The 23,012-nt window shown below is 40.6% G+C and overlaps 1 protein-coding gene across 1 annotated transcript; it reads right to left on the bottom strand.

The window, feature by feature from the left end:
- Positions 1–4,318: 4,318 nt before the first annotated feature.
- slc17a8 (solute carrier family 17 member 8) lies at positions 4,319–20,359 on the bottom strand. The gene is made up of 12 exons (XM_079567105.1): positions 19,964–20,359; positions 15,666–15,921; positions 14,096–14,214; positions 10,956–11,070; positions 10,666–10,753; positions 10,263–10,349; positions 8,256–8,395; positions 8,036–8,185; positions 6,802–6,934; positions 6,197–6,307; positions 5,919–6,046; positions 4,319–5,023 (listed from the first exon to the last, which is right to left on the bottom strand). The coding sequence occupies exons 1-12, from the start codon at positions 20,062–20,064 to the stop codon at positions 4,694–4,696; spliced, it is 1,758 nt and encodes a 585-aa protein (XP_079423231.1). The 5' UTR covers positions 20,065–20,359; the 3' UTR covers positions 4,319–4,693.
- Positions 20,360–23,012: the final 2,653 nt, after the last annotated feature.

The following is a 23,012-nucleotide window of genomic DNA, read 5'->3' as shown; positions in this document are numbered from 1 at the left end:
CTTTTGTGGAAATTGTGGTACTTTCTACTGCGATTTCCAGGCATTTCATTACTCACATTGTAAAATAAGCCAGAGTATTAGACTAACATTTAACACAGATTTGAAGGTCTATGAAGAATTGTGTGCTCTTGTTAAACAAAAGAGACTCATTTGTTTACTGTTTTCAGACTTTATTATTATGATGTTTCTGATTGGAGCAACTTTTCTGCAGCTTTAGATCCACTGTGTCTGAAAAAATGACAAATTGTTAACCTATTTTAAGAACGTAGTAAGCCAGCAAGTACAAAAGCCTTCTCTATATTACAGTGAAGCAACAAGTACTTCTCATAAAGTCTGCAAAAGTACCTAAAGTTTTCTCGCTTGTTCTTGTACTTTGTTACTTGCCACCATTTTATCTTTCTATCGTGATTTGAATGGAACTGGTCATAAGTTTTCTAAAACACACTCCCTGCATCGATTTTGTCATCCTAAACAGATTTGCGTAAACAGTCTGGCAATGACAACATTCGTCCTTGGACTTTCTGAAGGCCGCTTTGTCATACCGCTGCGATGCCAAGGCAAATGAGCGAACCATGTGCACTGCCTCCGCTCCAAGCTTTCCGTGGCTTTCAGCGTCAGAAAGCTGCAATTAAATTAGATTGTGTGTCAAAATGAGTGCCAAAAAACAATAGTTTAATCATTGATGGGGTGTTGCTCCATCCGCAGAGGCCCTTCTGAGTCAACAGACAAGTCTCTCTGGAATAAACAGGACCTTTGCCATTAGCTGCTGGTGGACTGTGTGTGTTGTGCGGCATGTGACGACTGTGCTGCCCATTCTTTGTAATGCACATGTCAACAAAAGCATGCGGCGGTATCTAACATCAAAGCGGACAGAGGAAAAGTTACGTGCGTGTTTTGAGCGCTACTGCAAAGAGGAGGCAGTAATTAGGTTTTCACAGCCCTGAAGAAGAAGCCGGGGTTAGTAGGACCATGATAAGGGAAAGGATGTTTACTGCACAGTGATGGGAAACAGAGCCAAGGATTTACACAAAAAAACGCCTCATTTGAGAGCCCTGACATGTCCAAGTGCTTGGCAGATGGTGTGTAAAGGCTTAGCATGAATGATTTAAAAGTCAGCCGAGAACAAATTACTGCACCCATGAAGGTGTGCAGCTATTTCTTCTGCAATTAACAGTGTTATAGGGATTACAGTTTCAAGAACCCCTTACAAACACCAGAGCCTACACTGCCAGATTAAAATAAAAAACAAAAGAGTCGGTGCCTGGATTTAACTAATTAGGTTACTAGTTGGTCGGGTCTAGGTTCAGGTTTAACACTGTGTGCCAAAAGAATGAGATCAAATGACTGAACATCCGTAATGATCAGGTTATTCCATTAATGGATTTCTTCTTCCCTGATGGCACAGTCGTATTCCACGTTGACAATGCCAGGATCTATCAGCTCTCATTGTGAAAGAGTGGTTCAGGGAGTGTGAGGCCACCACAGAGTCCAGATCTGAACCGCATTGAGAATCTTTGGGATGCTCTGGAGAAGGCTTTGCACAGTGGTCACACTCTCCCATCATCAATACAAGATCTTGGTGAAAAGGTTTTGCAACACTGGATGGATATAAATCTTTTGACATTGACAAATGATATCTGCATGAACACTAACACAGGTAAGGTCTCAGTTTTAGTTCTGCTGGACCTGAGCGCTGCCTTTAACACACTGGACCACGAGATCTTACTTCACAGGTTAGAAAACTGGGTGGGAATCTCTGCTACTGCTCTAAACTGGTTCAAGTCCTATCTCGAGGACAGGACGTACTTTGTCGAAATTGGCCACTTTGTCTCGGACAAAATTGCCATGACCTGTGGAGTCCCCCAGGGGTCAATCTTGGGACCCCTCTTATTCAACTTGTACATGCTTCCATTGGGTCAGATAATAAACGGCAACAATGTGTAGTACCACAACTATGCAGATGACACTCACATCTATGTGTCACTGACGGCTGGTGAACATGGGCCTGTAGATACTCTCTGTCACTGCATCGAACAGATCAGTTTGTGGATGCAAAACAACTTTCTCCAACTAAACTCAGACAAAACTGAGATCATTGTTCTTGGCCCACAGGCACAAAGACAAAGTGTTATCAGTCACCTCGAGTCTCTAAAGGCTAAAGATGGTCCAGAGCGTGCAACTTTTTTATTTGGTCTGGCAGTGTATAAGTTAGTTGGGGGGGCCATGCGCTGTTATAGGATTATTATAGAATTAAATTCCTCACAGTTGAAATACATATAAGGTATCATATTTTCTTTTGAATGACAATTTTGTCCAGACAGTCTGATAGTGTAGTAATACATTGCCTTATTAAACCCATATGTAAGCCAATTCCGAGGCTTACGGTACATTTTTGTATGGTATAGAGAAAAATAAAATATCATAATTCCTTCATATCACATTGGCTCAATATATAAAAGCTTTTGCAAAAGCTTCAAAAAGAAGAAAAAGAGCTTTCCATGTTTGCAAATGTTTAATGATTTTACCGTAGATATATGACAGTCTTGAACCAGCTTCAGCGGTCTCTGTACAGCAGAATAACAACCAAAATGTATAGACTTGAAGTCCAAATAGAATAAATGCAAAGGATAATTGTCCGTAAAACTCCAGTGTTTAAGTTGTAGCCTATGACAAACAGCAAGAGCAAAAGTGCCTCTCATTTATGACGATACATCACAGAACTGCAAAGACAAACAGCACAGAAGATGAAGTCGCACACATTTGTTTCACTGAGTTATGTCACCCATTCGTTTTGCGTCACCAAAAGCTCAAAGCACAATAAATACATAACGCTGATCATAAAATGCTAGAGGCAAAAAAAAAAACAGCATCAAAGTGCAACCGTTCAGCAACATCAAGTACTTATATACAATACAGTTCAGGCATAGACCAAATAAAGGCTCTTCTTGTTAACACTGTGGTCCACGCCGACTGCTACATTCCCTTTTTCACGTTGCATAGCTGCCACACACGTCTGCAGAACCGCTCTAAAGAAGACAACGAAAGCCACGCAGTCCACGGTCATGAACATGTGGAGTCAGGCTCAGTGGTTGATATGTTATAGATTCCTTTATGACAGCACTTTCACAGACAGCAGCTTGTATTTTCACTGGTGAGCTGCCGGGCCCACCACGCTCTTTAGTTAGTACGAGGGATGTAACAATATCCTCACCTCACTGCTTTGGACAGAGGTGAGGAGAGTAAGACAGAATAGTTGTCCAAGTAAGACTAACCGACTAATCACTTTAAAAATGTAGAGAAGTACAAAGCAGTGTTCGAAATAATGACCCAAGTAAAGAAGAAAAAAACAACAACAACGACCTGTGATCGGCAGGCCTGAGTCACCTTACAGGTAAACAGCCCCCTCCCTCCCCCGCTCCCCCCACACAGCAGGAGGCAAGGCCAGGGCCATGTGTGGGAGCGTTTCATTGCAGTGTTTGTGCTGCAGGACAAGTGACATCAGATTTTACCTCTGACATCAGATTTTACGCCTCCTCCAACAGTGGCACCACATTCAAAAATCAAACGCAGTACACACATTTCCCCTGTAGAGGCGCCACACTGATGTTTTTAGGCAGAAAGTTGATCTATTTACTTATTTGCACTAAATTGCAAAAAATATGACCAGGATATGTAGACAACACTATTGGACACTTTATATATTTTATCAGCAAAAAAAAAGCAGATTTGTGAGTACGTTTTCCTTTGAAGTAGAACTGAGTAACTCATGCCCCTACAGGCCATAAGCATCACTGCATGTTGCATTTTTTACTTGCTCGTTAATTGTCCGTGAGAGTAAATACTACGCTGACAGAAAAGACAAAGAGAGAGAGGGATATTGTACATTGTGCCACAACTCAATTACACAATGAAGATATTTTTTGTCTGCTCAAATTTGGATGTAAATACTGCTAAAGTGGCGCTAGCCCACAGTTAGCTTTGCCCGTTAGCCTGCTAGCTTCTTCTTCGTGATTCCATTAGTGTGTATTGGTGGCTTTAACACGGAGGCAGAGGAGTTGCAAGCATGGTTTTCTGGTCAGAGACACCAGGGGAGAAGATGAAAGACCACCCAATTATCCCATTAACCTACCCCCAGAGGGACTAGGATTTATTAAGGTTAACAAGTTACTTAGTGCTGCTTTAATCCCCGGAGGGAAATTTGCCTCCCAGTACAATTCCTACATAGACTGTATAAACACATATTAAAAATAAGCCAAAAAATAGCTGAAGATGTGAAATTCTTTTCTTTTTGTCCCCCGAACCTGCGTTTGATAAATTGTAATTACAAGAGCATCTTCATAGTGGCTGCACAGAAATGGTGAAAAGATCTTTTGTTGTTTTTAAGCTGCTTGAACAAAACATTCCACTATATTCCCAGGATCTTACAGTATACTAAACATTGTCAAGGACCACAATAATACAGTGTTGTCAGATATTGCAATCTCTGTCTTGCAATATCCAAATAATTCCAGTATTACCAATATTGTACATCCCTAGTACTAACTGATTAAAACATTTCCTCAAAATGACAAAGGCCTTCATGATGCACAGTACTTGTGGATGCTCCTGTTGTTTTTATAAATCCATAATGGCAAGTTGAGCCAGTTTTTAAACCCATTTGTCGACAGTTTGTAGTCCCATGAGGCAAATGTTCTCACTGGTATCCTTCCTGGTAGTCCCCGTTGCCATAGTGCTCCTCCTCCTCTTGCATGTTGGCCCCCTTCTTCTTTTTCCAGCCCTGCCTGCGCCCGGAGGAGTTGTCTGCAGTGCCGTAGCTCTTACTGGCAGCAATGGTGTGGTCGCCGGTGAGCTCCGCCTCCTCCGCCAGCTCGTCTTCATCGATAAAGCCCAACTTGTCCTCGCTGGTGTCCTCAGGGTTGGCCCATTCCTGCTGCTCTCCCGACGCAAAGAGGGCATAGAAGATGACTCCGGAGTAATGCACCATGGACGCGATGACGAACACGTTCTGCCACTCCAGGCGCGTCTGTGGATGCAACAGAAGTCAGTAGATGTCAGTGGATGAAGTGTCCAGTCCAACAACACAACAACAACAACAACAACAACAACAACAACAACAACAACAACAACAACAACAACAACAACAACAACAACAACAACAACAACAACAACAACAACAACAGTGTGTACCTGCAGGTAGCAGCATTTGAACCATCAATATAGCCCACTCTACCTTCTGAGCCACTGTCACCCTGTGTACTGCATAGTTTAGTAACACGTGTGGCCTTGGAAATCTCTTTTACTTTTTTACCTAGAGGCTAGAACACCAGGTTCGGTGTGAGGCAGTCACAGGCCAACAAAACGACTGAAAAACTATTTAAAACCTAGAAAATAAAGGAAAAAAATAAAATCATAAATATAATGTAATGATTTATGGGTCATGAATCATCATCATCATCAAGTTAAGTATTTTTTCCTTGGCCAATGCCCAATATATATTGTATACAGTATCTAAGATCAGAGGTTCACAAGTCTTTAAGACTGAAACTATGATCAGAACAACCCATTAACATAAATGTAACAGACCCCGGTAATGTTTCCATGCAGTTTTTTATGAAAAATATTGGAAAAAAAGTTCCCTGAAATGTGGGTTCTTCGACCCACTTTTGGATCCCGACCACCAGTTGAGAATCATTGTTTTAGATCTTCAGCGACCCAAGATACTCAAATTAGATTGAGAGAAATAGTATAACTCAGCTATTGCTAATGCAGTGCACAGCCCCACATCAAAAATGCAACAGCGAAAAGAATATGAAAAAGGAGTAATGTCAGATGGTCGACCTGAATGTATCACTGCTGCCTAATAACCAATTAAGATACTACTGTTTGTAACAGATGCTCTAAAATGGCAGGACTTTTACCTTGTGTATAGTCAGGGCTCCCACAATGAGAGGACACACCATCCCAGAGAGTGTGCCCACGCCGTTGGAAATCCCCATCAGGATGCTGGCATAGCGAGGAGCGATATCCAAGTGGTTGACATTGAAACCTAAAAACACCACAAAAATAAACATTATTCCTGTTAGCAAATAGTTGGGTGCAGCAGTAATTTTATTCTATGTCTCAATGGAATCTGGCCCCAGAGGCAAGAGGTACTTATCAGGTTAACCGTATTGTATTAAAGGTTTACTGTCCACACCTGAGATGGCAAATCCACTGAACCCCACGGCGAGCACCAGAAAGGAGATGGCAACAGCCCGAGTGTGAGAGAAGCCCACGACCAGCAGCAGAGTGGCCTCCATTCCGAACCCTGCGAAATACGAACATACTGTATTAAGCATGAGGCTTATAAATCAAATTTTTGGCACCTGCACATTGATATTTCATGTTTTATAGTTTAAATAATGTATGGAAAGAACTGTGTAAGAACTGAGTAAGAACTGCACTTTTAAGCATCTTGTGTGTCACTTTAGGAGCCTTACATTGAAATTAACCATCATAAACACTCAATTTTAGACAATGGCCAGCTAACAAATCAAGGAAGTTGTGATAAAAGCCTGCTCTGGACAGGTCTGGGGATGGTTTTTGGACTTTAAAAATCCAAAGGACACTTCCAGATTATATCAATTATGCAACAAAATACAGGAAATTTAGCATTTCTGGAACAACCGCAGTAAAAAAGATCACTCAGACCTTCCTGAATGAAGCACAGTACGGTACTACTAAAGGTATGTTTCAAATGAAGGACCAACATTATAACATGGGTAAAAGCTAAAACAAAATGTGTATAATGTACAGACATACCTCCACAGTTCATGAGTTTCCTCACATTTGTAGTGGACATAATCTTGTTGGTGCGGAGGTAGTCGGCCAGTTGTCCTCCAATCGGAACAACGATGGTCATCACCATGTGAGGCACAGCCGACAGGAGGCCCACCTGTAATGAGATCACGCACAAACCATTTGCAGAAATGCTTTGCAAAACAATCGAGAAGGGACAGGCTGCAGCTCAAGGGGAGAGCGGAGCTCCAATAACCAAGATCAAGCCAAACCATGAATATTTAATTGTTTTCACGATTCTAAATGTTTTTGTATTAAGTTAAATAACCATGTTAGTGCTCCAGTGCTCCAATAAAAAGTAACGATTGTTTTGCATGTCTGCACTGAGGCCATGACTGCAGTAAAATAACTAGCAAACCTGCATTTTGGGCCAAATATTGAGTCATTTAAATCCATTTACTCCAAATTTCTGCAGTAAAAGTAAATCATCTTTTTGAGGGGTAGAAGTAAGATTTCACAATTGTTCAAATGTTGCATTTTCAGTCAATGTTGAACACCTTAAATCCAATGTAATGGTACTTTCTACTGTAAAACGACAGCCAATGGCAATATTAGGAGGTTGAACCCCTGCTTTCGCTCATCAGTTGCAGTCAAACCCTTTTGAAAGAATCTGGACAGTTTTACATTGTTTTTATGTTGAGGACTGTTCAACTATCTGGGGGTGCACATTGACAATGAACTGGACTGGACAAAAAATACTGACAAACTGTATAAAAAGGGTCAAAGCCGGTCTTCCTTTAGCATCTGCAGGACCATGCTCTGAATGTTTTATGAGTCAGTGGTTGCCAGCGCCCTCCTGAATGCTGTCACATGCTGGAGGAGCAGGCTGAAGGTAGCTGACTGTAAACGTATTGAGCCTGGAGGGGGACGAGATGGACTTCCTGAAAACAGTAATGGACAGGAGGATCAGGTCCATCCTGGGGAACTCCCTTCACCCGGTCTGACGGTGTGAAGAGCACGTTCAGTGACAGAGTGCTCCTGTCCAAATGCACTAAAGAAGATTTGAACAATTATAAAACAGTCTTACAGGAGCTCTATTAGACTGTACAACTCCTCTGATACCCTGAACTATTCACACATGGACTCAGAATCAGAATGAGGGCTTTTATTATTGCTGGTTGTTTTGTACTGTGTTTCTATATTAATTGTTTGGTTCTTCTGATTTTGATGCATTTTTGAATTCATGTAAAAATCTGACCTTACTGATGGGAAATCCAAAGACCTCTTCAAAATAAGCTGGCTGGCTGATTAGAAGCAGGTAGAACGTCCAGCTACGGCAGAAGTTGGCCACGATGATGGCGTAGACGGGCATAGAGGTAAAGAACCGGCGCCATGGAGTTTTGAATTTCTGCAGACATAAAGTAAGAAGAGTCAGTGTAGTTTATATAACGGCGGTAAACGTCTAAAGTGTTGTGTACCTGTGTTGCGCTCTGTTTCATGCTCTCTCCGATGGCGGCCTCGATGTATAGCCTCTCCTCGTCCGTGATGGTGGGGTGCGCGGCCGGGCTTCCATACGCCAGCAACAGCCACATGATGTACCACAAGAGCCCGAGGACACCTGTTCAGCGCAACATTCGCAGCGTTTGAGATAAAGACGTTTTTTATCTTTAAGCACATTCAGAAACATTCAAAGAGCAGGTCTGCAGACTTTTCATTATTAAACACGAGTGAATGAGACATGAGTCACTGGGCCCAGACAGGAAAATGGTAATTTACATCAATAAATCACGAGATAATATCGCGGCAGAAGCAGAGTGGCTTTTATTAAAACGCATTTGGCAAAGTGAGGTTTTTAGTTTTATTAATCAGAGACATAAGCTGCTCAGATAAGACACAAGCCACATGGATTTATAGAGTCAGAGAGTGTCAGAGAGCACAGCATCTACATCTACTGAGAACTGACAGCTCAGAAATTTGCTTTCCAGAGTATATATTAATGAAAAATTGCATATAAAATCATAATAATGGGGTGTGAAGTGACAGATGATCCAATCACGGAATCTTTATACAATGCCTGACCAAAAAAAAAACATGTCGCCATCTGGATTTAACAAACTTAGGATCTGGGGCTGCTGCAGTTGGTCTATCGCACTTTACAACTACACTTGGCAGACCAAATGCTGTCCATGAAAACAAAATAGAAAAACATATTCATTAAATGACGTAAAATGTAAAAGCAGAGGCCAAACAAGACAAAATACAGCATTAGGCGTTATGTAAGGCCCATCTTAATAAGTGAGACTTAAATAATGGCAGATCAGTGATGACTCGCAGCTCCACAGGGAGCGAGTTCCACAGTGTTAGCTCTGCCTCGGCAAAAGCACGATCGTCCCACTGCCTGGACCCACACCTTAGCATATTCAAAACCATCTGAGAGGAGGAAAGCACAGCAGAGCTCTAGAGTCTGCATGGGTGAGGGGGGGAAGAAGCTTGGACAGATATGGGAGGGCATGTCCATGAAGAGCTTTAAAAACTAATGACAAGATTTTAAATTTACTTTGAAAACGGACAGGGCACCAGAGGAGGGATGTGAGGATCTGGGTGATGTGAGAACGTCTGGATGGGTTTGTCAAAAGGTGGGCTCCTGCGTTTTACACCAACTGAAGGAGGTTTATGGAGGACGGCTTGATAGCAAAATAGAGTGTGTTACTGTAGTCGATAATAGTCTGATTAAAGCATGTATGCCTTTATAGAAAGAGTTTGACCTTAACTAAAAGATGCAGTTGGCCTAGGTTCAGCTACACTATGTGCCCAAGAGAATGAGATCAGCCGACAATGGATTTCTTCTTCCCTGATGGCCCGGGCATACTCCAAGATAACAATGGATTCAATGGGCTTATGTTGTGGAAGAGTGGACCAGGGAGCATGAGACATCAGTTTCACACATGGACTGGCTTCCACAGAGTGCAGATCTTAACTCCATTGTGGATGTGCTGGAGAAGGCTTTGCGTGGTGGTCACACTCTCTCATCATCAATGCAAGATGTTGGTGGAAAAATTGACTGTATGTAACACTGGATCTTTTGACATCGCAGAAGCTTTTTAAAACAATGCCACAGTGAATGTCTGCCGTAAAATCAAAGCTAAAGGTGGTCCAATGAAATATTTTTTTGGACAAAAGAATGGTGTTGGATGGTCTACCTGAAGCAAACTCTTTAATGTATCAATTTTGACTTATTTCATTTAAAAAAAAGCAAATTACAAAAACGTGTTTATTGTGTAAAAGAGGAAGTTTACTGTTTCAGTCTCCAGTTTTTACACTGGTGACTGCACAATTTTAACAGATCCAGGGTCCAATCAAGGACTTTGTGTCTAATGAGATTAATATATATCTACATATTCGCCCATAAAGTAGAAGGTTTCGGTTTCAACTCATTGAGCTTAAGTATGATTATTTTATTGCACATAAGAAATGTAAAGTCTTACCATAGACATAGAAGACCGAGGGCCAGCCGACGTACTGAACGAGCACCCCGGCCAAAGGCATCGCAATCACAGCTCCAGCGTATGATCCTGCAGAATGGGCACAACAGCGGAACAGTTTTACAATCCCAAAAACGATTTATCTATAAACTAGAATGTATTTAAATACGTTTTAAATGCAACTGAATGAGAAGAACTGCTGTGTAGTAAAGAGAGGCTCCTGTTTAGAGAAAGAGTTTCTTCAAGTGCAATGCTCAAAATGTACATAAAGCCTAAAGAAAACAGTCTTGCTTTGGTTGTCATAATTACTCCAGTGAGATTCATTCTCTGTGTACAGATTTGAGATATTCCTGAATCTAAATCAACACAATCTCATTTTGTGCATTTGAACTTGGGTGTCACTCACCACAGAAGGAGGTGGTGGCAAGTCGACTCCTCTCAAGAGGCGGAGCCCACTTGGACCACAACCCATGGCATGCTGGGTAGGTGACACCCTGCGGAGTCAACGGTCAAGTATGAACATTTTCAAACACGGTGTTAGACCCCGATCATAATGTAGGTTTTTGTAAAGATGGGGGAAAAAAATAAAATGATAATAATAATTGTGAATGATTAAAAAAATGACTAGGGCAATTATGACATAAGGCTGACAATGTAATATCTTTTGACACATTTGAACATCTTTGACTTTCTTACCTCCACCAAGCCCTGCAGGATTCGTACAAACATGACACATCCATAGTGCACTCTGGCTGCAGACGGGATAAACATGTTGAGCATCGATGTGAGAAAGATGGCCGCTCCAAACACTCTGAGGAATAAAAGATACAGTTCCATCAATGCAATTCATAAATAAATGTAAACAACACAGAGATAAAACTTAATCCATTATCATTACTCCGCCTGGATGTTTTCCTGCAAGCTGAATTGCTGTGGTATGAGTCATGCTGCTAAATATTTACAAAGACACATAACATTTTTCCAAGCTGAATATTTAATGGGTTTTGAGAAGAGCTTGATCCTTTCAGCAGCAAATTCTGCTCCAAAAGTAGGAGGTAAGACTGTTTTTTTTTTTTTTATTGCCAGATTGCGATATTGCTTTGTGGAATTTCATACACCTGTGCACTGTCATGTGTCACCGGCTCTACCCAAATATAAAAGCTGTCATTTTTTGTTGTGTTTTGGTCACTCTTTCATCACATTTTTGTCCGTTTTTTGTCGCTCTTCCGTGGCTTTCTCGTTGACTTTTTGTTGCTTTTTCATCACTCTTTAGTCGTGTTTTTGTCGCTTTTTTATTGTGTTATTGTTGCTTTTCCGGCATGTTTTTGTCTCTCTTTTTTGTCACATTTTGGAAGTGCTTTTATTATGTTCTCGTCTTTTTTAATCGCTTTTTTAAAATCACTTTTCCATCCACTTTTTGTCACTTTTTCATCACTGTCTATTCATGTGTTTTTGTCGCGTTTTTTATTGTGTTATTGTTGCTTTTCCGGCACGTTTTTGTCTCTCTTTTTTGTCACATTTTGGAAGTGCTTTTATTGTGTTCTCGCCTTTTTTAATCGCTTTTTTTAAATTACTTTTCCAACTAATTTTTGTCACTTTTTCATCACTGTCTAGTCATGTGTCTTTTGTCGCTTTTTTTTATTGTGTTGCTTTTCCGGCATGTTTTTGACGCTCTTTTGCCACTTGCTTTTAGATTTGGGTAATGCAAAACTACAGAAATGTGCTTGGTTCATGTGGGGGTTAAGAGGTTAATGAATCAGGCTTAGGAATAAGATCCTACACACAAAAATGTTGCTACAGCTTATTCCAGTTAAAGCAGCCCCCAAACCTTAAAGTGGCAGTACCTTCCAAATCTCTAAGGAAGTAATTTCCTCTCACGGTTATTCATGTATTTTCAAGAAAAGCTCCATTGAGACAAGCCATCATTTTTTGGGGGGTTAGGGCTGCAGTGTGTAAACCAACATTGGAAAACCCAATATTGTCTGCCCTTATCTTCCTCCATCTCACGGTCTAACCTCGCTGTCAGTCCACACACCGTGATAACATTACATTCTGCTTCATCTCCACCAAAAACTGCCAAACTCCCAACTCCACTCTCCACCGGGCCGGCCCTCGCTCGTCGTCTCTTTCCACAGCCGTGTGTAAGTGACACTTGTAATATTCCAGTGGCTGGTGTTTCAGGCAGAAATCAGAGGCAGGATCTTTCATTATTAACTCCGTCAGTGGCGTGTCCTCTTTTCCCGTGAAGCTTTTATTACAGCGCGGCTATCTCCTTCATCAGCACCGCTCCGCACACCGTGCCTTAACCCCTTCGCAATCGTGGAGCAAAAGGGATCTACAAAATCTATGTCATTTTTTCCCCCCTTTCTTTTAAAACATATTGTTGTATTTGCTATCAAGGATGTAACATTACTGTGACATACAGCAAGCTTTATAGGGAACAGCAAATTCAATGCTTTTTAAAGACACAAATGCAACAATAGAGGCATTTATCATATCAGCAAATTGGTGTAAGAGATTAACTGACATTTTCAGCAAACATTTCCGATTTTGGTGTAAAAAGAAAGTCGAGCAATGGCACTATTTTTAAAGAAATGTAGATGCCCGTTTAATGATTTTTAATGACATGTTTAAACAATATGGAGGAGGGATGATTTTCTTCATTGTATAAACACTAAAGCCCAAACCTTCCCATTTTAGCCCAAAGTAAAGCACTACTTTCTACAAATGCCAGTGTTGTACATCATACATGACCTAATTGGGTGTTCTGTTTGGACATTTTGAAGTAATAGACTGTATTTCAACCTGAAAAGACTCACAGAAACAGTTTTACTGGACATGAATCATGATTGGGGCTCAGACTGAATTAACAAAATGAAGTACACGGTCATGATGAATGATTGATGTGAGTCTTGTCCCCGGAGTCTGGACACGGGTGGTGGTAGAGGATGAGACCCGGGGCGGCCAGTTGACAACGACGAGCAGAGTCGAGGAGAGGTCAGGCGGGGGAGGAGCGGAGGAGGGTCGCAGCACAGCTAGGAAACGGCCGAGCGATGGACGAGGAAGCTTAAGCAAGGGATCCTGGGTGGCTGAAGCAGGAATGCGCAGTTGCAGTGATCGGCTGACGCGAAGGTGCGGCTTGAAATGAGGCTATGATTGAGTGTTTGGTGAGGAGCTGCCGGCGATGAGGCAATGAATGAGCGCTGCAGGTTGGTCTTCCAGGTTGAATTTGCACAAAAGCTTAATATCATAGAGCAGTTTAACTCTAGAAATGTTAAAACACTCTCTGATTTGTGTGAGAATATTTCTCAAAATCATCCTGAGGGCCAGAGGTTTTAAGCTGGATGGCCGGATTTAGCCCCTGGGCCTGACGTTGCCTACCAGTATAGTATCAGAACTTTTCGATGTAAGCTCCTGGAGGGACTATTTCAGCTCCTGCTCTTCTTTCTAAATCAGATCAGGAATGTTTTGGTGACGTGTTTAGACATGTAACGTACCCTCTTCTACTTTTCATGAGTGTAGCTCCACTTTGCTTTGTACATATGTCATTAACAGGAGTAGTAAATGTCGTGTAACTCCTGTTATATCATTGTCTTATTGTAAACTCCCGGTCATTACCCGATCTTGATCTAGGCCTGGTTGTTCTCGGAAGGTTAAATATTTTAAGATGTTACATTTAATAAGTGACTGATATTGACCATGATCCTTCATTTCAGTGCAGCCAACACGAAGACATTTTGAAAACAGCAGCGTTTCTACAGAATCAAAAGCCTCCCACCTCAGAGCGAGACAACAATAGATATCGTGCATAAAGTTTGTCATCACGTGCAAGTTACCTGTTGGCGGAGAGCTTGTTAGAGATGAACCCTCCAGGTATTTGAGTCACAATGTAACCCCAGAAAAAAGAGCCATGGATCAGGCCGACAGTTTCTGGATCCCAATTGAACTGAGCTTTCTGAAAAGGCAAGAAAAATACATTGGTTTAAACCGGAGCATCTATTTAACCACAGGAGATCAAGCTAAAACTCTTTCACCTTCACCCTCTTTCATAGGATCTTTAACTGTGTCTATAGAGCATGATTTTCTTATCTTATCAATAATGTATGCTGTTTTTGTGTCCTTGGGCGAGACATATCATCCATCTTGCCTGTGTGAATGTGTAATTACTGTGTAATTACTGGGCTATAGGCGCAGAATGGCAGCCACAGCAGCCACCAGTAAAGCTGTTTTTGTTCAGTAGAAGGGGAGACAGCTGTAGATTATTTACAAATCCGATAGCATAAAAGAACAGTTTTTAATTGAACACTGTGAAATTTTAGTCACTTATTTAACTTCAGGGTTTCTGCAGAGACCAAGCAATTCAAAATGAATGCCTTTTAAAGCCATTTTTTATACCTAAATACTATGTTTTTTATTACCGTAAATGAAAAAAGTTTCTTCAATGCAAATTTAATAATACATCTGGTTTTATGTAGTGCTTTTCTGGACACTCAAACACAAAAGACGCTTTATGTTGTATTATTCATCCACTTTATACTCGGTGGTGCTGACGGAAGCGAGGCTTCCAGTCTGTGTCATCAGCCTCTCCGACCACCACCACTCACTCACTCACTCACTCACTCACTCACTCACTACATTCACCCAGGCTTCCTGGTGTTGCCAAACAGTCTCCCATCCAAATACCAGCCAGGCCCTTCCCTGCTCAGCTTCTGAGATCTGACGGGATCGGGCAGAGCAAATGCCATAAATATTTGATATTACACTATTTAATAATTTAATACAGGCAACTTTTGAGCAAAGTTTGAGTACTATGTTAGTCAAAATTGTAGCTGAAATGATTTCAGACCATAGCTTGAGTATTTGACAAATGGCATGCATCGTCATAATTAGTCGAGTAATGGCATAATTTTTTATATTTACATTTGATGCCAATTGGAATACGATTTATTGCTTTTTGTGACATTTACATTTAGTTAAATGGTAAATGGACTCAACTTATAAAGCGCTTTTCTACCTTTATCAGGCCCAAAGCGCTTTACAGTAAGGAACCAGTCACCCATTCACTCTCTCATTCATACACTAGTGTACGCTGACACTGGAGGCAAGTAGGGTGAGGAGTCTTGCCCAAAGACACAACGACAGTGTGCATTTGCAAAAGCTGGGATTCGAACCCAAGACCTTCCGATCACGAGACGGCACTTGGGGTGAAAAGTTTAAAAAACACTGCTAAATAGAACAAGCCTTCTCGAACACTGATGAGGCTGATTGTTCTGCTGCTACGACAGAGATGTGGTGAGGAAAGTTGAGATCATGTTATATGGATGCAAAGGAGGGGAGGCAGAGTGTGTTCATAGGAACATCTTGAAAGATGATCATTGGAGGCAAAGGAAATACACCCTTTCCTACCTGCATGACCGGCGTCCCGTTGATGTAGACTGTGTTGTTGTTCACCATCTCCACGATGGCCACGCCGAGGTTGCAGCGGATCCCGAAGGAGATGCAGAAGCCCAGGCCGCTGAGCATGGCGATGATGTAGCGCTTGGGGAGTCCGAAGCAGCTGCAGTCCACCAGGGGGGGCTCGCGAGGGGTCGACGCCACGGGACGCCCATCTTCTGTCAGCTCTATGTCCTCCTCTTCGTCTATGTTGCTTCCATCAATTTTTCTAAGGGATTAAATGACAGAGGTGACTTGCTGCATTGGCACTCATTTTGGGAAGCATAAAAAAAGAGATGACAAAAAGAAAAGTCCAAATTTTTTTCATTTTTTATTTGCTGTATCTGTAGATGTTTAGTGGGTCTGTGTGTTTGCGATTAGAGTTGCAATTTATGTTTCTAAAACAAGGTCACTGTGCACATATTTGACACATCTAAGGGCTTTAACGTATGAGGGAAGACTGAAATATAAACTGCTAAACTATTACTAGAATCACATGCATTTCAGGACATATTTGTAGAGGTTTAAAGTGACATCTTAGACACAATTTTTCCCCCACTATTCTTTACTTTGACCTATTTTGTGATGTTTATAGTTTCACTTCCTTATTGGACACTGACAGGAAGTGACATATATAGAGGCAAACCATTTTAAACTGTTGCCGTGCTGACCATGTTAGGTCATTGGGAAATGAATGAGTCAAACTGCTGTGGAGCTTTACCTCTATCTATGTCACTTCCTGTCAGCTTAAAAATTCAAATAAAAATTACTTCTCTTCACAAAATTGCTGCTTCACTGAAATAAAATGATAATTATTACTTACAACAGATGTTATCCATCTAAATAAGTAATTAAAACCTGTCATATGCACGTTTAAACTACAGCAGCTTCAGAGACCGACTTGTTGCTTTGAAGGATATAGCGCTACATAAAATATTCCATCTCAAATTACAATCTTAATACATTTACGTGAATTTGGCAGCCCTAATTTCTAGTTGCTACAATCAGATGACTCATATAATTCATGTTGCCGCCCTGGTCCACCATTCTCCCCGATCGTAATAACAATCATAAACAGATAGTATAGTTTATAGTCATATAGTGTTACACGAGGCCACCACCTCAATTTATGACATCTGTAAACCCAAACCTATTGTTTTTTCCACTTCCTCTTGAATTCTTCATGAGCTGTCCTGCATGCAGACACATAAATAAGCCAGAATGATGCAACAAATGGACAGGATCTTTTTGGCAGTGGACGTGGGGTGACACTTGACTAAAAGGTCAAAGAACTGGTGCTATCAGGTGGCATTATAGAGGTACTTCCACACAGCTTTGGCTACACTAGGGTAAAAAAAAAATCCCTGGACAACTATTGCAATTCCTCATACATTTTAGAACTCTTGTACAGGATTTGGAGGCTTTATACATTATAAGACCCCATAGCAAAGGGTATTTTGTTGTTTGCTATAACGATACTGTACTGCCCAGATAATTGCGAGCATTTAAACGAATAATGGTGCAACGCTATTTGAAAAACCCTGAAGCCATCTCCTCTTACAATGTGAATAGAAGCAGCAAACAATAAGGGGTGACATACGGTTTAAATTATTCAAGGTCCAATAGAACTTCTTTACGGTAAATATTTCAGCACAAACTCGTAAAAATGTCCAACCAATAAAATATCTCCGTCCAGGTCCGAAAATGTTCCGAGACTGCGATTCAAAAAAGGCACCCATTGGACATTCAATCACATAAATAGTTTTTTACTGGGCATTAGGGGCAGCGGTATCAATCATGGAATAAAAAGTGTTTTTGGTCACGCTTTATAATAAGGGTACATGAATTCATGACTTAATTTATGACTTCATGACTTAATTATGAGTTCATCTTAATCATGATGATTTTTTTGTTTGCGAAGAAACCAACCACGCCAAGGACCAAACTTTGTATAAACTTACAACTAAAAATGATCTCATGGTTAGTTCATCATGAGTTCACTATGAATATGCCCCTTAAAATGAAGCGTTGCAGCCTTGATAACATAAGAGATACAGAACCTGTTTTAGGAGAGCAATTACACATGTATTAGTGAGTCCAAAGCACCTGTTTAGAAGTTACCAATGTCTCTGTAATGTTACATTTGATACGTTTGTCATAGAGTTTTGGAGTTGCTGCTGTGTTACATGTGCATTGACTAGCTAATTGTGTTTAGCATGTTACATGTAAAATATATTGGTCGTAATTGCCCCATTTTTTCTGCATGTTACAGTTACCACATCACACACACTGAAAGCTTCACTAAAACAAGAAAAGCAAGCCTTGTGTCCGGTGTTTTCTTAATGGTTCGCTGTCTGGCAGCGAGTCAGCGACACTGACACGTGTTGTGAGGACAGCGCAGCAGTGGTTCTACACCTTGAAGCCCCACCTGTGCTGTAGTCACACACCCTAATCCAAAAAAGAAATTGGTGTTTTCTGCATACTTCTTTTAGGGTCCTATTTTATGATTTTTAACCATTTCATTTGCTCAAATAATGTTGCTCATGACCTTACCTTCAGACCAGACAAAGCTGTAAGCCCTTTATATTGGGAACCAATGGATTAGGGCGTAAACACAGAGATGTTTTTTTAAAGGGACTACACAGAGTTTAAAAATTTTAAAATTAAGTATTTTCCTTCCCCTACATGTTTCAACAATGTCCTAAGGTGTAGAATGAGCCCAGACATATTCACCACAACTGCCTCTAAAATCCTGCACTGTCACTCAAAAAGGTGTTAATTCGGGTCCGAAGCTGCAGTTAAACGTATGACCTGAGGTGGCAGTAGTGAGTATAAAATGGCTAACTTGCATCTTGCCCCTTTAAGGATACCAAGCAGTACACACTGTTTAACTGTTCTCTTTCATATTGTTGATGTAAACGTGGAGTAGAATCTGTAACTCATGAAATGCTTGGTTATGGTTATTACTTTAATGACCAACATTGCGATGTATTTTGGGATGTTTGTAAATTGATTTTGAGTTTGGACGTTCAGAGCACTTCCTGGACCCAAAAACAAGTGTGAAATATGAGCTGAGCTGTGTACACTAAATGAATACTTCCTGGGCGACTGAGAGCCCCTGCAAACATACTGCCATAATACTTACTAAAGCATTGTTATATTTTTGTATTGTGTAATCATAAATGAATAAAAAAATGTTGATTTAAGCTCTTCTGTGTGTAATTGCTCTCCTAGAACAGGTTCTGCATCTTTTAAGTTATCAAAGCTGCAACGCTTCATTTTAAGGGGCACATTCATAGTGAACTCATGATGAACTAACCATGAGATCATTTTTAGTTGTAAGTTTGGTCCTTGGCGTGGTTCGTTTCGCAAACAAAAAAATCATCATGATCATGATGAATTAATCATTATCATTAATGAGTTCATTGCCTGAATTAAGGGTGTGAATTTGTGAGTACTTCATGAATCATAATTACCTCTAATGAATTCATAATGAATTAAGTCATGAAGTCATGATGAATTCATGCATGAATTCATGTACCCTTATTATAAAGCGTTACCGTGTTTTTATAAGGATATGGACAGAGAATTGCGTACTTTCTATAAGAGATACACCCTATTAAGCATTTGACAGGATTTGTAAATACTTAATTCATATCCTTATCCATAAAATCTTCCCTAATTACTTCTTAATAATGTATAAGGACCTTTATACTGTGTGCTGCCGTTGTGCTTGGTTAATGCCACAAGTCAGAATATAGTGAAGGTTAGGAAAAAGGCTTGGGCAAGTCTTATCTTAAAGGGTAAACGCATATTCATGGTCTGGCTGACATAAATCACACAGGAATGCTTTGTAAATGTTTCATAATAAGTATTTGTTGATGCTTTACAAACAGCTGATAGTGTACTGTTGCCAGAGTACAAATATTTCACTCTTGACAATGATAAAATTGCTAATTTGCTTTGACATTGTGACATCTCTCTCGGGAAATGTGTTACTTTGCATGTTTAGCCGGCATTCTCTTAAGTGTAGTGCCCCAAATTCAGATCTGCGCCTATATTAAAAATGCATTTACATCTTAAAATAACATGTTGTGTAACTCGTATCGCCTTGAAAGCACAAGAATCAAATATTGATTTATGAGCAGCATCTGGGAGAACACTGGTGCCGCGCTGTATCACACTGACAAGACATTTTTTAATTAAGAAGCTCATTACATAAAAGAGGGATTACATCAAATAAACTGGACAAGCATCTGAAGGTCCCTCACCTTTGTATCTTCCCAAGTGAATCCCCCACAGAGTTCTTCACTTCTTCTTTCCCAGGCTTCAGCACCTGTTCCTTGAAACTTGCCAATCCTCCAAAGGGCATTGTGGCTCAGTCTGCTCGCTCTAACTTGCAAAAAGTTTCCCCCGACACTTGGAATGGAAATACGCCGCACTACAACGAGCTAGTCTTCATCCTTCTTCATTTCCTGGACTCCACCTCGCAGCTGCTCCTTAAGAGGTGCAGGGTCGGCTTTTCCACTGACCCCCAATGCACAATCTTAGACAAATAATCAACTATGGCGCGTCATGTCCAAGAAATAAAATTGGAAGGTTGTAATCCAGCTATGAATTTTGTGGAGATGTTCTGCAGGTGTAACAAAAAAAAGGGAAGATGTGGTCTCCATCCAAGTCAGCTGTTAAGGAGGAGGCTGGAGGAGCAGCGTTTTAACCCAGCCCCTACCTTCCCACAACATCAGCGGGCCGGCACCTCCCCTTCAGTCAGTCTGGTTCATCTGATATAGCTCCTCGGTGCACTCCACGTCTAAAATATGCATGACTTTGACAAGTGGCATTGAGGAGATGAACACCGGACCATAGGCAGGTGAAATATAAGCCATAGAATGTTTACAATGTTAATAAAACAAACAAAAAAAATCTTCAAGCTAGGTTTCTCCTACACTGTAAACCCGAATAGTTTTGATTACTAATGCCACATAAGCAAACTCGTTCCCGCAATAAAGATTAGTTTTACAAATATCATAAACTAAACAAAATAAGCTCATTGGACATAGCCAATTATTAGTCTTTACTAGCACCGATTAGTTCACTCCACTAATTTCCAAATTGTTTGTACTAATCAGTTTTAGTTTAATGAAATGATATAATCATGTTTAAGTAATCATCCCTTAAGTGTTATATGCTTTCATGACTAATGTGTTTAAGTTACAGTAACTTAATGTTATCTTTACATAACTAATGTTCTTTCATGCAAGGTAATTATACTGAATAATAACATAGATTAGATAGAATATTTGTATAAAAGACCTTTGTGCGTCGTGAATCCAGTTTTAAAGCAGTACTAAGCAACTCGTTAACCTTAAAGGAATAGGCCACCGTTTTTACATACTGAGATATGTTCTTACCTTAGCTTTGACGAGTTCTTTAGGACCTGTCTGGTCTTCACCCGTGCCTTCAGTCACGTAAACACAGCGCAGACGGCGTTAGCATTTAGCCTCTCCCTCTCTCCACTATTGCTCCAAAACAGGTCAAGATAGAAGCTACCAAGCTCTTCCACGTTTTCCCTATTTAAATATGGTTACGTGAAGTGTTACACTACAAAGTATAATTACACAAAATTAAACAATGTGGATTTTCTAAGCGGATAAAAGGGGGAACTATAATGTAAGGCGTAATAATACCAGGAGTAGTTTGGCATCCACACAGTAAAGTGAAGATTACTGCGCAGTAAAGTGAAGATTACTGCGCGGATTTCGAACTACTCCTGGTATTATTACGCCTTACAATATAGTTCCCCTTTTATCTGCTTAGAAAATCCACATTACTTCACGCAACCATATTTAAATAGGGAAAACGTGGAAGAGCTTGGTAGCTTCTATCTTGACCTGTATTGGAGCTATAGTGGAGAGAGGGAGAGGCTAAATGCTAACGCCGTCTGCGCTGTGTTTACGTGATAGAAGGCCTGGGTGAAGATCAGACAGGTCCTAAAGAACTCGTCAAAGCTAAGGTAAGAACATATCTCAGTATGTAAAAACGGTGGCCAATTCCTTTAATAAATCCTTTCCGTAGTCCCTCTGAGGGTAATACAAGTGTTAATGGGATGATTGGGGGGTCTTTCATCTCCCCTGGTGTCTCTGGTCAGAAAACCACAATTGTAACAATTGCTGCCTGCGGGTCGGAGGCCCCAACACACACTAATGGAATCACGAAGAAGCTAACAGGCTAACGGGCAACGCTAACTGCGGGCTAGCTCCACTTAAACAGGATTTACAGCCAAGTTTGAGTGAAAAAAATGATCTCCATTGTGTAATTGGATGTACAATATCCCTCTCTCCTTTTGTCATGTTACAACACCTGCAGTGGCGCTTATGGCCTCTACGGACATGAGTTACTTAGTACAGCTTTAAAGCCTTTTCCCATGTGACTAGTTGTTGTTCTTTACATGACCGTGACAGTGTGGTGTGAGATAAGCTTTTAAAGTTAGAAATATGCAAGCAAAGTCAGGGATGAGCTTGGACCACAACAAACAATTCAAACAATAAAATCAATGCGCTCCTCCCCCTTTAATCATTTGTAAATAGAAAAATCAGGTACAGAGTCTTTAAAAATAACCTTAATGTGACGAGTAAAAAATGTAAAAAGTGCCTCTGTTCCCATTGAAAAATATTGCAAAAGTCTCAATCTAGCCTTATAATATAATCAACCCTTAATTAATACATTATTTTCTAGTTTAATGCGCAGTTCATGAAATGTTGAACTCTGTGAACTCCGATTTACAATCTGTTCCCTGGCTTTGAAGGAAAGACATCACTGCCCCCTAGTGACCGGACTGAGTTGTTTTCGTAGCTACTCATAACAACAGTTCATAATAATAATGCAGTTGTGTTTTGTTCAATATTTGGTTTGTTTGACATGAACACAGACGTGGAGCATTTATCACAAAATAAAAAAAAATGCATGGATATGATCTAGGCTATAACTTTTTTTTTCTTCTTCTTCTTTTTTCCTTTTACAGTGACAAGGTAATAAGGGGACATAATAATCTAAATCGAGATTGGCCCGAGTCTGAAATGTCTTCGTGGCACAGTGACAGGTGTCTTCCATAACAGTTCCTTGGCGTCTTCCTAATCTGAGTTGAATTTGAGCACATGGCGCCCTCTCTTGGCAAAGTGACAATCGCTGTGTTTCTCTGTTATTTTTGCAAAGTTAAACAAGACTCAGATGGAACCATAGTCGGCTTTCACTGCTTGTCTTTTACGCGTAAACTGCAGCGTTGACTCACCTGCTGTAAGACGCATCGCGCGCCTGTTTGCG

This window comes from Gobius niger (assembly GCF_951799975.1).
Source record: "Gobius niger genome assembly, chromosome: 12".
Lineage (NCBI taxonomy): Eukaryota > Metazoa > Chordata > Actinopteri > Gobiiformes > Gobiidae > Gobius > Gobius niger.
The sequence above is the reverse complement of the archived record's forward strand: the minus strand, read 5'-3'. Positions and strand labels throughout refer to the sequence as shown.

What these genes read in the sequence shown, in the direction of transcription:
- slc17a8 (XM_079567105.1), bottom strand. Translation starts at nt 20,064, where the DNA reads ATGCCCTTTGGAGGATTGGCAAGTTTCAAGGAACAGGTGCTGAAGCCT. An exon ending in TCCTGCAGGGCTTGGTGGAG is followed by an intron (nt 10,754 to 10,955) that starts GTAAGAAAGTCA and finishes TTGACTCCGCAG; the next exon opens with GGTGTCACCTACCCAGCATG. An exon ending in TTGGATTTCCCATCAGTAAG is followed by an intron (nt 6,935 to 8,035) that starts GTCAGATTTTTA and finishes ATCTCATTACAG; the next exon opens with GTGGGCCTCCTGTCGGCTGT.